Source organism: Pimephales promelas, chromosome 19, assembly GCF_988280905.1.
Source record: "Pimephales promelas chromosome 19, fPimPro1.hap1.1, whole genome shotgun sequence".
NCBI lineage: Eukaryota > Metazoa > Chordata > Actinopteri > Cypriniformes > Leuciscidae > Pimephales > Pimephales promelas.
This window is the reverse complement of record NC_142787.1, coordinates 8,306,714-8,320,743: the sequence shown is the minus strand read 5'-3', so window position 1 is coordinate 8,320,743 and position 14,030 is coordinate 8,306,714. Positions and strand designations below refer to the sequence as shown.

At 43.2% G+C, this 14,030-nt stretch overlaps 2 protein-coding genes across 3 annotated transcripts; both read right to left on the bottom strand.

Moving 5' to 3' along the window:
* Positions 1 to 5,123: 5,123 nt before the first annotated feature.
* On the bottom strand, positions 5,124 to 9,711 carry LOC120477567 (uncharacterized). The gene is made up of 2 exons (XM_039669214.2): positions 6,679 to 9,711; positions 5,124 to 6,398 (listed from the first exon to the last, which is right to left on the bottom strand). The coding sequence occupies exon 1, from the start codon at positions 9,666 to 9,668 to the stop codon at positions 6,861 to 6,863; it is 2,808 nt and encodes a 935-aa protein (XP_039525148.2). The 5' UTR covers positions 9,669 to 9,711; the 3' UTR covers positions 5,124 to 6,398; positions 6,679 to 6,860.
* On the bottom strand, positions 9,711 to 13,571 carry LOC148970726 (uncharacterized). Of its 2 annotated transcripts, none has more exons than XM_089123737.1 (2): positions 13,247 to 13,571; positions 9,711 to 13,152 (listed from the first exon to the last, which is right to left on the bottom strand). In XM_089123737.1, the coding sequence occupies exon 2, from the start codon at positions 12,071 to 12,073 to the stop codon at positions 9,713 to 9,715; it is 2,361 nt and encodes a 786-aa protein (XP_088979863.1). In that variant the 5' UTR covers positions 12,074 to 13,152; positions 13,247 to 13,571; the 3' UTR covers positions 9,711 to 9,712. The 2 variants fall into 2 exon arrangements, with proteins under 2 accessions (XP_088979863.1, XP_088979864.1); XM_089123738.1 differs by having other exon boundaries at positions 13,433 to 13,571.
* Positions 13,572 to 14,030: the final 459 nt, after the last annotated feature.

Sequence of the window (14,030 nt, the reverse complement as noted above, 5' to 3'; positions counted from 1 at the left end):
TGTATTGTCACAAGAACAGGACGGAAGCAAATGCAAGTTAACTCTTATTTATTTATGGTCAGAAGACGGTAACGCCCACTCACACACGCTCATACTCACAGAACAACAATAACACGAGACATGACAGTGAATTCATGAATCGTGACATGTATTGCTGAAAATTACACTATGAATATTACATCACTTAGGTTATGGAAAAATTTTCATTTTAAATGTATTTGCATGTATAATTCCTGACGTTTCCTTGTGTTTTATTTTTTTCAAATGCCAGCGCTGGCTTTATAGCCACTTGGCTACTAGTTATGCTATTTTGTGTCTACGACAAACGCGTACAAACATTATGGACCTGAATTTTGTATAGACCCTTTTACAGTTGGTAAACATGGTGACGTTTTTTTGTGGGCGGAGCTTAGGTGGAGGCAGAAAGATCCGTCTGGCCGCTTCACTAACGCTAGTTAGCAAGGATTGTTAGCTTGTTTTTTAACAATGACTGGAGAAAATCCGATATTATCTTAATGTGTAAGGTCACTCAGTGTCCAGGACCGTGATTGTTATTTCCAAAAGTTATTTTTAATGGACGGAACCAGATTGGCCGACCTGTAGCCGCCTACACGCTCACATGTCCACACCATAGACTGTAAAAAAAGATGAACGACGCCCCTTCGCTCTTTTCCATCAGAGAGAACCGAAGCCGCCAGTAGGCTTGTTCGACTTCATGCAGCTCTGCGCAGACCGATCGGCAGCTGACTTGAAACAGTGCATGCCGGTTAGAAATTTTGTCCGACTTGATGCAGCGCTGACTCCACGTGACTGTGATGTATGCCATCAAAGTACCGCGAGAGCGATACGAGAGTAGCCTGAGGACTCAGCCAGCGCAGCTTCTCAAGAGCGGCTGCACGAGCTCTGATGATGTCACAGCTGTTCCACGATTCGCCGGATTCACCGCATGACAACGATCACGTGCGTTTCGTGTTTATTCTCACACCTTTAGTTCCACTAAAGCTCACAAATCAGTATTTTATAACAGTAAACACTCTTTACTGTAGTCTCAATGTTATATTGTGTCATGTTTATCAAAATAAAACTGATTAAAAAACGTTGATTCCACGTCATTGATTATAGGCTTATTTTGAACTTTATTCTAGTTCAAACAGATGCTGTATGAAGCAGTAAAGTATTGAATGAAAATGTGTCCGAAATATCTGAAATATCTGTTTATTTGGTAAATGTTGCATTTATTTCACTTCAGCTGTGGTATAAGCATGTAAACACCACGTGAGCGGTCACTATACGGGAACCAGAAATTGTCCGACTTCACGTCTCCGTTTGTAGCTCCTCCGCGCCTGCACGCGGCTGTTCTCGCCGATCGGTTGCATCCAGCCGCAGGCGATGTCGAACACACCTAGTGTCTCGATATGACGCTGACATCTTGGGACCTGAGTCTGCGCACTTGCTTGTTTCGGGACCGGTCGTGAGCAGGAAGTAAAGCCGCGAAATCAAGGGCGCGCCCTCATTCTCGCTGAATCAAACGCAAGCACACGCCCCGCACTTTCATTAATGTCCTCTGTCTGCTTCGTTCTTCTCCAATGATGTCTGCTGATTGCAAAACCTCGTTAAAATAAGGTAAATACAACTACTAACCACATAATCAACATTATTAAAAAAAGTCCGCTGGTGCTTTCAGTCACTACCCCGCACAGAGAACCTGTCAATCACAGCTGTCAATCATGATGTCAGAGCACCATTTTTATCATCACATAACTAACTAAAAACAAACTTATTTTAAAAACGAACACTTGAAATTACATCAACGTGATAAAAACTACAGTAAATGACAGAAACTATCTTTGGAAAAAGGATATGTGAAGTGTAATTTAATTGTTTAGTTGGTCTCGCGTCCCATTGAATAACATGGGGAGGCGGGGGTTATGAGCTATACTAGGACCGGTCACAGGGGGGCGATCGAGACGTTTTGGCTTCACTTTTGAGGGCTTGTGCGGCACGCTTGGTCCACACTAATACGTTTTCGTTTGAAAACGTATATTTTTCTCTCCGTTTTGGCCTTCCGTCCACACTGAGACGCCGTTTTAAGTCAACAAAAATGTATCGTTTGGAAAACGCTCTCCAAAGTGGATAAATTTGAAAACACTGTTTTCGCGTTGTAGTGTGGACAGTGAAACCGGTGTTACGGATTTTCTGGTGACCATGTTAACTGGTGACCAACTTCCTATCTGCTCATCCGCTGCAGCAGATTCGTCGATTCTGAAAGCACAAACTAACGTGATATTAGCGGTCTAATTAACGCAGACTTGCTCGTTACATGTGTTTCTTATTGTAAAGATGACAAAGTATTGCTATGATCTAAAAAAGAAAAAGAAAAAAGAGCCATATTTCCATGGGTTTCGAACGCGCGCAGAAAAGTGATCGCTCCGTGAGAACACCGTGATAAACATGTTGAGCCAACCCGATCGTAGGAATTTGTACGAGTGAGGTCGTATGAATTCGCCTTATTCACGGCAGCGCCATCTTTGATTTTTAATGAGAATGAAAGCGAGGCTGTGAGGGATAGACTTGCATCTCTTCAATGGGCTGTACTGTTATTTAATGTGTTTTTGGATTGTTCTGCTCATGAAACACTGGAAAAATATCTTTCCAAGAAATGTCAGTTGACTAAAAACTCCCGACAATGTAAGCTGTGGAAAATTGTAAGTAATCTAGCCGCTTTATTCAGCTTTTTACAGCGGATGCCATTGGAAGCACGGTAAGTCTATCCCTTACAGCCTCACTCTCATACCTGTCATGGTGCTGCTCTGAATAAGGTCTGTTAGTACGAATTAGCCACTTTTGAGTCACTCGTACCAATTCGTACGAATTGGTCGTGAGATAGCGTAGGTTGAGCCGTCTCACTACTACACTATCTACAGAACGTTGGAGTAAATTTCTCGGCGTCACTTTATGCAGCTGCGCGAATCAAAAGAATGTGCCCGTGTTAACTAACCGTGTGACCTTGTGTGTTTCTTTACAAAAACTCACCATATCGTTATTTTAGAAAATGTATACTACAGTAAGCTACTGCTATGGTTAAACTAGTTATTAATGAAATACATATTTAGCTTTATAAAATTTGCAATGATTTGGAAATTTTGGATTTGGTTTGGAACAACTTGAGGGTGAGTAAATAGTGACAGAATTTTCATTTTTCGTGAACTAACCCTAATATGTGTCAGCAGCATTTTGATTGTTCATTTGAAATATATTTGGATAAATAAATGACATATTTTAGTTATAACATTGCAGAAATTAACACGGACACATTGCCTTGAAAATGCTAAATGTCTTCCCAGATTTATAGCACTTGTGAACAATGTTTTAACTGGGAATATGTTGGCCAGTGCTTGTGTTACAAAATAGTTGTACTGGCACCAATGTTATAATGCAATCACATGTAAAATGAACTACAGCTGCATATATTTTCTTACAGCAAAATTCTCAAAAAATGCAGAAACCTATTTAAGTGGTTTAAAGGATTTTAGGGGAAACGTGGCGTGTCACTTACAATTATTAGACATTTTTCATGGCCTTTAATGTTCTTTTTAATGGCCTTTATAACAAACAATTGGAACCCACAGTGTAAATTATTTGCATTATACATGTAGTATTGGATACATACTAACAAGAACACTCTTGACAATGTACTGCTACATCACAACATAGACTTACTGGTTATTTTGGGACATCCTTCCTTATATACATTACCACTGTTTCAATACAGTGTGTATTTTTTTTTGTAAATGTATGATCAAACCATATCCTTTAACCTAGTCATTGACTGGAAATTGTGAATTAACACGTTTCTGAAATGCTAAAATTGTTTTCACACAATTACAAATGCTTAAACACAGCATGTCAGAAATTCATGTTCAAGGCTGTAGTTTAAAGCATACTTCAGCAACAACAGGAGCTCAGAGGTACTGAAAAAATGCTTACTTTTGAGACACCTGATAAGCAGTTTTAGATAACACATCAGTGAAATATTGAGAAATCCCACTCTCAGTCGGAGACATCAGGTGTTGAAGTTCTTTACATTACTTGGACACACACAAAGCAGTGTTTGAATTGCTTTTGTTAAGCGTGGATGCACAACAACACAGAGAAGCAGAGAGAGAAACACCTGAGTAACAGACATAGGTTAAGAAGGAGAGTCATAGATGGATCAGGACAATGGATAAGAACAGTTGAAGGGCAGGAGTAAGAATGTGTGCCAGACTGCAGCATCTTTATGTTTTTCCCCCTTATGTGGAACCTGCGTATTACTGAACATAAAAAAGGGTAATTAATTGTATATTTTTTCCTCACATTTCAGACTGTTTTTCACTCAATTCCTATTTTATGTCTCCCATTCCGCCTTTTGTATGTTGTTTTTCTTTTCGCCGGGAGAAAAAGTGGGATTTTTGAGATAAAATTCACAATTAGCCTACTATTTTTTTTTTATTCATGGCGGGAAATAGCTTCCAAAGTAACCAAAGGCCATTTAACATTTAAGTTCGATTTGTAGTTGATCAAAGGCAGCAATGTTATGTTTTCATTTAGGTCAAAGCTTAATGTAAAGCTTTTACTACACTCACTCCAGTACCACTTTTCCCACATGCAGAATATGCTGTCTGTGTAGGGCACAAACTAAGGGGGCACCATCAACACCCATATGGCCTTGTCAACACTCCGACAACACCCCCAAAAAGCAGGTTCGGACTGTACATTCAGGCAATGACTCATTTACTTTCAGATAGTATGTTGTAAAGCTGCACATATTAAATAGTCAACAAACAATTTGAGATTAAAGAAAAGAGGCTTAAAGAAAAGGGGGAAAAGAAAGGAAAAATAACAAAACTATGGATTTTGTATCTTCTGCAGAAGTGAAACAAGACTTTTAGTGCAGTTTTCATAATGCCATTAATTGTTTTTGTTTTCAACACACATTGTGCTTTGATTGAGTAGCTTATAGTCATGATGAATCGGAAACTTGAGTTTTGACAGACTAATTCCATTTTGAGTTGGGTTTGCTATATTTTAATAGCTAGCTTATATAAGCATATATATTACAAAAAATATTGTTCTAACTGTAATGCAGGTGTGTTCGTGTAAAGAAACAAAAGTAGGCTGTTTGACCTTAATGGAATGTTTAAGAAAAGGTACTTTAATTGATTTGCTTGTTATCAATTGTCCAAAAAATTTAATTGTTTACTCACAATAATAACATGTAGTATTTTGACCTGAGAATAAACTTGACATTCCAAAAACTGCTATAATTACATGACATAGCTGGCAAGTGAAGTCACCTTTACAATGTGATCTTTATAAGCATCTACAATGTTACATTTGCATTTCATTCAGTACAACAAAGACAAAGTAAATTAAGTCACACATGTTTCTAAATTTATTTTAGGCTAAAATAACATAGAAAGCAACATGTAAATAAAGTTTTTATATTAATCACCTGAGACATGAGCTATGACGCCACAGAACCATGTTTTCATTAATAACTAGTTTAACCATAGCTGCTATACAACTGTACAATAATGTACAATAAGGCACAATAATGTACCATTATCTGACTATAGAGTCAATTTAGGCTATGTGCTTTGAAATCATAAACCATGTAGCTTACTGTAGTATACATTTTCTAAAATAACGATATGGTGAGTTTTTGTAAAGAAACACACAGAGGTCACAAGTTAACACGGGCACATTCTTTTGATTCGCGCAGCTGCCTAAAGTGACGCCGAGAAATTTACTCCAACGTTCTGTAGATAGTGTAGTAGTGAGAAGGGTCAACATGTTTATCACGGTGTACTTTTCTGCGCGCCTTCGAAACCCATGGAAATATGACTCTTTTTTTATTTTTATTTTTTAGATCATAGCAATACTTTGTTATCTTTACAATACGAAAGACGTGTAACGAGCAAGTCTGCGTTAATTAGACCGCTAATATCACGTTAGTTTGTGCTTTCAGAATCGACGAATCTGCTGCAGCGGATGAGCTGATAGGAAGTTGGTCACCAGTTAACATGGTCACCAGAAAATCCGTAACACCGGAGGTATTTCAAAACGATGACGTAGGTTTAGTCATGTGATCCATGTAGTACCAATAGATATTCATGTTTATCGGTGTTGTGCCTGTTATGTGTTATTCATTTTTACACTATTGCTAAAATATGTTACTTTCTATGATACTTGTAGCGAAGTCCCACTACAATTAAAAGTTCCGCTGATTGAGGCGGACAAATATGGATCAAATTCCGATTAGAGAATTGAGGAGTGAAGAAGAGATTCTTGGTTATGAGACATTTATTCACAATCTTGAATATGCATCTGGGTTTGCATCTGTGCTTGTATATGGTCTACAGAAAGGAATAAAAAGAAATAATTACAAAAGTATTCCACTTAAATGTCAATATTAAACATGAAATAAACGGAAATACAATAGTACTCAACATAATACAATGCTGTAAACAAACACTCGCGCTTTATCGGAGCAAAACGCCCGCGCTACTAGTGATGACTCATCAGATTAGCTCGGCAGATTACAGCCAAATAAACGGTAAATCCAAGCAATATAAACATAGGAAATCACCAATCACATGCACTACACATACTAATAAAATATAGATGTGCACTTACGTGTATTGCATGAACGCATTTACACAGAACAAAACCATCAGCATAACCGATAATTTACTTTCATTTTCTACCGGGTGCGTTACTAATAACGGAACGTGCAGGAAACAATAAACAAACATTAGTTCCTAGAACAGGGTTTCTGACATTGCCGCCCCAATTATCTGTCAAGATAATTAAACACCCTAAGAAAGCCTGTCTGAAGTGTCGATGTCGGAGTCCTCAAGACGAGGAAGCGGGATGAGTCGGACAACTGGACGGGTGTAAGTTTTATCCTTAACTTTGACTCTGGCGATACGGACTCTGCCATCAGCCCCAACCAGGGTCTCAATCACAGTGCCGACAGGCCAGAGCGCCCGTGGAAGTTGTGGATCGACAATAAGCACTACTTGACCAACTGTCAGTTCTTTGACATCCGTCCTCCACTTTTGACGACATTGCAAGCCTGGGAGGTAATGGCGAATGAAGGCAGTCCAGAAACAGTCAGCCAGGACCTGACTGTGTCGCCATCTCCGTCTTCCTAGCAAGTTGTTTGAGTCGTACAGGACCTGAGGTAGAGAGGCATCACGGCGACCCATAAGAAGCAAATTTGGAGTCACTGGATCCAAGTCTGCAACATCTGAGGATACATAGCCAAGTGGCTTGGCATTTAAAATGCTCTCAACTTCCACCAGAAGGGTTTGTAGTACTGGTTCTGGGACTGACTGCTCTCGAAGGATTACCCGCAGTGCTGTCTTGACTGATTTTACCTCACGCTCCCAGGTTCCCCCGAAGTGAGGAGCACTCGGTGGATTGTGTCGAAACCGGATTCTCTGCTCAGCCAGCAGCTCCTGGAGCCTTGGTGACATAGCAGTGAAGGTCTCTTGTAGTTCTCGATTACCTCCAACGAAATTAGTGCCATTATCGCAAAGCAGTTCCATGGGCTTGCCTCGTCGCGCTATGAATCGACGCAAAGAGAGCAGGAATGCGTCAGTGTCCAAATGCTCTAATAGATCCAGATGAACACACCATGTCGTCATACATTTGTAGATTATCCCCCATCTTTTCTCCTGGCGGCGACCAACTTTAACTGCAAATGGGCCGAAGCAGTCCACACCAGTAGAATAGAATGGTGGCTTAAACAGGTTCAGCCTGCAGGGCGGTAGATCAGCCAATCGTGGGGTTTGTGGTTTGGCACGCCACCGCTGACATTCTTGACTGATGTGCTGATGTTTACGAATGGCTTCTCTGCCTCGAAGTACCCAGTACTGGCGACGAAGTTCAGCTAATACCCTTTCCGAGCCTGGGTGAAGGAGTCGCTGATCAGCCTCCTTAATTAGCAGCTTGGTGATAAGATGGCCAGGGTCTAACACAATCGGATGTATAGTATCCAGGTCAAGGTCACTCGCACAACGTAGCCTTCCACCCACTCTAATGAGACCAGTGTGCCCATCATACTTTGGGGCAAGAGAGCTCAAGCGACTGTCAGCTGGAACTGACTGTCCAGCCTGTAAGGCCTTTACTTCAATTGGGAATGAATCACTTTGGGCCTGTGCCAGGAGGAGCCTCTCTGATTCAATATAATCAGAAGCCCCGACATGAGTGTCAGTATCTGTGCTGGCCGCCCCGTGCAGGGATCTAACAGTAGCCTGCACAAGATCTTGCCATGTGTGGAACTGGCTTGGATCAGGAAGGGAACTACTAGACGTGAAAACAGTGCCAATAAAGGCAGCCTTCTTTAACTCACTGAGATCTGGCTCCCTTTCAGTTTTAGGGGTTGATGGCCACTGATCAACTGGCTGGTTCAGGAAGGCTGGTCCTGAGCTCCACTTATGAGGACCTGCCAACTCTGTTAGTGTAAGACCCCGGGTGATGTGGTCAGCAGGGTTGTTAATCGACTCAACATACCTCCATTCTGCCATTTCAGTGAGGGTCTGTATCTCTGCTACACGTGTTCCTACGAACACCTTATAGCGGCAAGACTCCGATGTCAGCCAGTACAACACAGTGGTGGAGTCAGACCAGAATGTAACCTTGTGAATAGGAATGGTCAACTCCGTTTGGATCACCTTGGCCAGCTGTGCACCAGTCAGCGCTGCACTCAGCTCCAATCGAGGCATAGAGAGACATTTCCTCGGGGCTACTCTAGACCTGGCCAAGACGAAAGCTACGGTTACCTGTCCTTGACTATCTGTGGTGCGCAAGTAGGCAACCGAACCAGAAGCTCTTTCCGATGCATCACTGAAGATATGTAGCTCTCGGATGACAGAACTGTCGTCAGTGGAGGCAGAGGTGTATGCTCGAGGGAACTGCAACTGAAGGAGAGTCGGAAGTTCTCCTACCCAGGCAAACCACTGTTCTCTCAAATGTTGAGGTTCAATGGGGTCATCCCAACCAAGGTTATGCTTCCAAAGGTCTTGGACGAGAACCTTGGCTCGGGTAGTGAATGGGATGATAAACCCCAAAGGGTCATATTGACTCGCCAATGTCTTATACATATTCCTCATGGTAGGGGCAGCCGTCTCTGTAGAGCGTAAATTATACCCCAGAGTGTCGTTGATACAGTTCCACCGGAGACTAAGAGTGGGTTCTTGGAGGTCAGTGCTGCTTTGTGCCAACCAGCGCTCACTATTAGCAGACTTGGCATCTGTGGGAAGGTGTTGGATCACAGATGGTAGATTGCTTGCCCATTGCCTTATCTCAAATCCTCCCTCGGCGAGAAGCTGGCGTAGTCCATCCACAATTTCTCTTGCTTCATTCGCAGTTGGCGTGCTGTGAAGGCAGTTATCAACATAGAAAGAATGTTCCACTATGTTGACTATGTCAGCCATGTCGTCTTTGTGTCCTTCGGCATGATGTTGGAGGGCATAAATAGCACAACATGGGCTGCATGTAGTGCCGAACGGAAGTACCTGCCATTCGTATATATCAGGTTCCACCTCCCGATGCATCTCCCTCCACAGGAACCGCAGCACTGACCTGTCCCTAGGCAACAAGCGTACCTGATGGAACATTCCTTTGATGTCCCCACTGATAGCAACCGTGTGTTGGCGGAATCTCAGAAGGACACCCAGTAAGGAAGGTCCCAAAGTTGGCCCAGGCAGCCATCATTCAAGGATTGTCCCTGATGTTTAAAGGAACAGTTAAAGACAATCCTATCTTTACCGTTGTGATGCACCATATGGTGCGGGATGTACCAAGACTCTGTACCTTTGTTAGCTTCTTCTGGAGTGATCTTAGCCACATAACCAGCCACATCCAACTTCTGGATCTCAGTACAGTAAGCTTTAGCCCTCTCAGGATCCCGTACCAGCCTACGCTCGGTGCTACGCAAACTGGGGAGCACGCTCTCTGCCTCTGCATGGAGTAAACTCATCGACGTTCGTCTCAGCAATGGTGTAGCGTAACGTTGAACACCATCCACGTTGACTCGGACTGTGGCATTTTGCAGCATGGTGTAAGCCTCTCGATCCTGTTTGGACCTGGTGACCATTTTCTCGTTATAAGGGAGGGTGTCCACCTGCCAGAGCCTTTCTACATGTCGGATTAGATCATCACGGGTTGGAACTGTCGAGATGTGAAGACACTGCTGATTCCCTCGTGATGGTTGCATTGGACTCATCGGACCCTGGAGAGACCATCCAAGTTGTGTGCAGACATCAATGGGTCCCCCAAGTGGGCCTTTGCGTATGGGCTGGATTGGTGTCAGGAGGTGGGGATTATCTGACCCTATAAGGAGCAACGGCTTTACCTTATCCACAGGAGGCAGCGGCAGATCCTTCAGGTGTCGATAGGCATTCTGGAGAGCAGACACTGGGTAAGTGTGATCCGCTAGACACAGACCGGTTGCAGTGAATGCATTATGGATAGTGAACTTTATCATGGGCTTAGAAACTGAGGAAATCTCAAAAGATACAGATGACCCATCAAGTTCAGTGTGACACTGTTGAATCGTCTGTAGGGGAAGCAATTCCGGAGTGCCGGTTAACTTAATCTGCTGAAGTACCGGTTGGAGCACTATTGTTCTCTCTGACCCGTCATCGAGAACTGCATGGGTTTCCATAGTGTGCCGACCATTGTGGAGCAGGACTTTGACTACTTTCAACATTACCTTTGGAGAACGGTTAGGTCTATCAAGATAAATCCTGGTAGGTGGCAAGCTTACCATGAGTACAGCCCTGGAGGTGTCATTAATTGAGTCATGTAGAATGGTGAGATGTAACTCTTTACAGACTTTGCATGGACGCTTGAGGTTGCAGGCCTCTACTGCATGTGAACGACCACATCTCCAGCAGCGTTTCCCATCCTTAATCCAGGTAACGATTTGAGAAGTTGTTAACTTCTTGAACTGGTCACAAGAGTTGAGGTAATGGTCCATATTGTCACAATGGGGACAGTATGGCTTTGGCTTTGAACTGGGTTTCGGGTCAGCAGATTGATGGGGCCTTTTCCCACTCTCACTGGCCAGGAGAACTGGTGTAGGTCGTTCCCTTGCACAGGTGAATGGAAATGGAGCTTTACCATAAGACTTGGGTGAGTCACTCTGGAACAAGGTTGCAGCTCGGTTGGAGATGCCTTTTGCTTGAGACTTGATCTCTAGCCAGGTGGCCAAATCAGGAAGTGTATAAGTCTTGTCGGTACCTGTCTGGAGAATACCCCTGCTAAGGCAGTATTCGACAAACCCATCACGATAGGCAGATGGTAATTTACTTAGCAAACGATCCACGTGAGAACCACACATGAGCTCGTAACCGCTCTGGCCCTCAAGAGTCCTCAGCATGCCCACCAACGACTGAACGGATAATGCAAAGGAGTCAAAAGCGTTAGCATCACCCATTTTAAGTGGTGGAGTAGTCATGATAGCACCCATCTCCGACTGAACTAACTGTCTTGGCTGGCCATACTTATCTTGAAGCGCTTGCAGTGCAGCTGAATAAGGATGTGGATGGTACATATAGGCTTTAGCCAGCTGCTGAGCACTGGGAAGTTTCAAATGGCTAAGCAAGACATGATATTTGTACTGCTCACTGATATGGCTGTGAATGCTCAACAAATTGTCCAGTGCCAACTTTAACAAGGCAAAGTCACTCTCATTACCACTTTCGAACACCGACAACTTGGGTTGTGGGATGCCATAGGCTGATGCAAACAGTAGCTCTGTACCAGGGTATGCTAAATCCCCATTACGCGGAAAGGGCAAGAATGAAGGTGGTTGTATGTGGCTAGGAACAGGAGGTGGCACAGTTGAAGCCTGATAGCTGGTAACTGGAGGCTGCATCAGATGTGGGTGTGTTGTCACAGGGGGAATGGCTGTCTGCGGCACTGTATATGGCATTCTAGCTGGAGGCAGTGTTGCTGTGGCAGGTTGCTGTGACACTGCCGGCGTGCTTGTACTCCAGGGGTGTGCAGCAGTGGACATGACTGTGGCTCTTGAGTGAGGTTGGGGTACCGTATTTGATGTCAACAACACAGGACGAGCTGGCACAGTTGTAGGGGTAGTCTGGAATGAGCTGGTTGACGGGACAGCTTGTGAACTTCCAGATTCGGCTGTAAACTGCTGTGGTCTAACGGATGGCTGAGACACCCAAGAGTCATCAGGAATAATCTGTTCGGCTGAACAAATTTGCTTGGTTGATGTCACAGCTGGTGACTGAACAAAGGGCCTCTGAAGAGAGGATGATGGATGAGGTGGATTTAAGGCTGGACTGATATGTACAAACTGAAGTGGAGGCGTAAGGTTGTCCGGTGAGGCACAGGAGTTGTTTGACCAGATTCTTGACTAAGCATGGAGGATACGAGCTTCGCTACCTCAAGCTCAGTCTCTGCCTGTTGCAATTCACGCTGTCTTGCTAGATGCTTAGATAAGGCCTCCTTAGCTGTAAGAGCTTCCTCTTCAACACGCTGGGCTTCTTTAGCTTGTGCCTGTAGCCGCTGATATTCCACATCTGCCATTGAGTCCTCCTCGACCTGCTGGCGGAGCCTGTCTAACTGCCTCTGTTTAATCTTCTCCTCCAACATAGCAGTTTGGACGCTAGAGAGTTCTGGTGGAAGATAAATGCCAGTGGAGGTAATAGAGCGCCTACGTATTCTGGAATGAGAGCTTACACCGCTACAGGACGTTTTCCTCGAGCTGCTTCTTGGTTGACTGGGAGAGTGAGAAGAAGCTTTTGGAGGTGGGTCCTCAGCGGGTCGATAGCCAACCTCATAATCGTCCAAGTGAGAAGGCATATTAGTCCTGCGGCGAGGTCTGTCCATTGTCTCTAATGTGTCACTTTCTGCTGGATCCATATTGGTTTATCTTGCTCTCACTCCGGCTCGAAGGACCATAATAATGTAGCGAAGTCCCACTACAATTAAAAGTTCCGCTGATTGAGGCGGTCAAATATGGATCAAATTCCGATTAGAGAATTGAGGAGTGGAGAAGAGATTCTTGGTTATGAGACATTTATTCACAATCTTGAATATGCATCTGGGTTTGCATCTGTGCTTGTATATGGTCTACAGAAAGGAATAAAAATAAATAATTACAAAAGTATTCCACTTAAATGTCAATATTAAACATGAAATAAACGGAAATACAATAGTACTCAACATAATACAATGCTGTAAACAAACACTCGCGCTTTATCGGAGCAAAACGCCCGCGCTACTAGTGATGACTCATCAGATTAGCTCGGCAGATTACAGCCAAATAAACGGTAAATCCAAGCAATATAAACATAGGAAATCACCAATCACATGCACTACACATACTAATAAAATATAGATGTGCACTTACGTGTATTGCATGAACGCATTTACACAGAACAAAACCATCAGCATAACCGATAATTTACTTTCATTTTCTACCGGGTGCGTCACTAATAACGGAACGTGCAGGAAACAATAAACAAACATTAGTTCCTAGAACAGGGTTTCTGACAATACTTAATATGTGCTATTCATAGCACAGTACTGCAAAGATAATAGATAATGTAGTCTACTCACATTTGCTGTCCTGCGGCAAAACAGGAGAGCAGTTGCGTTTTAGACCAAACATATGGTGACTGAATGCGACCTGGACGCATCCGTGATGGTGAGATATTTTCTAAATAAAATTATCCTGTTATTGTGCGATGACATTATTATTTATTTTCCCATCTGTATCATCTCCGTGAGCTTTTGTGAAGTTTCACGCATGCGCAGTAAAGTGAATTTAGAAGTTTCTCATCCACACTGAAAGGTCGGAAAACACCTGAAAACGCTAGTGTGGACGGAGAGCGTTTTTAAACGAAAACCCCGTTTTCAAATGTATCCGGATTAATGTAGACGTAGCCGTGACATTACAGTGCGATTTTAATGATGTGAATATTTTCTAGAAATAAAAGTTCCAGTGT

Bases quoted from the DNA above. Each gene is read 5' to 3' on its own strand.
- LOC148970726 (XM_089123737.1), bottom strand. From the start codon at position 12,073: ATGTCCACTGCTGCACACCCCTGGAGTACAAGCACGCCGGCAGTGTCA.
- LOC120477567 (XM_039669214.2), bottom strand. From the start codon at position 9,668: ATGTTCCATCAGGTACGCTTGTTGCCTAGGGACAGGTCAGTGCTGCGG.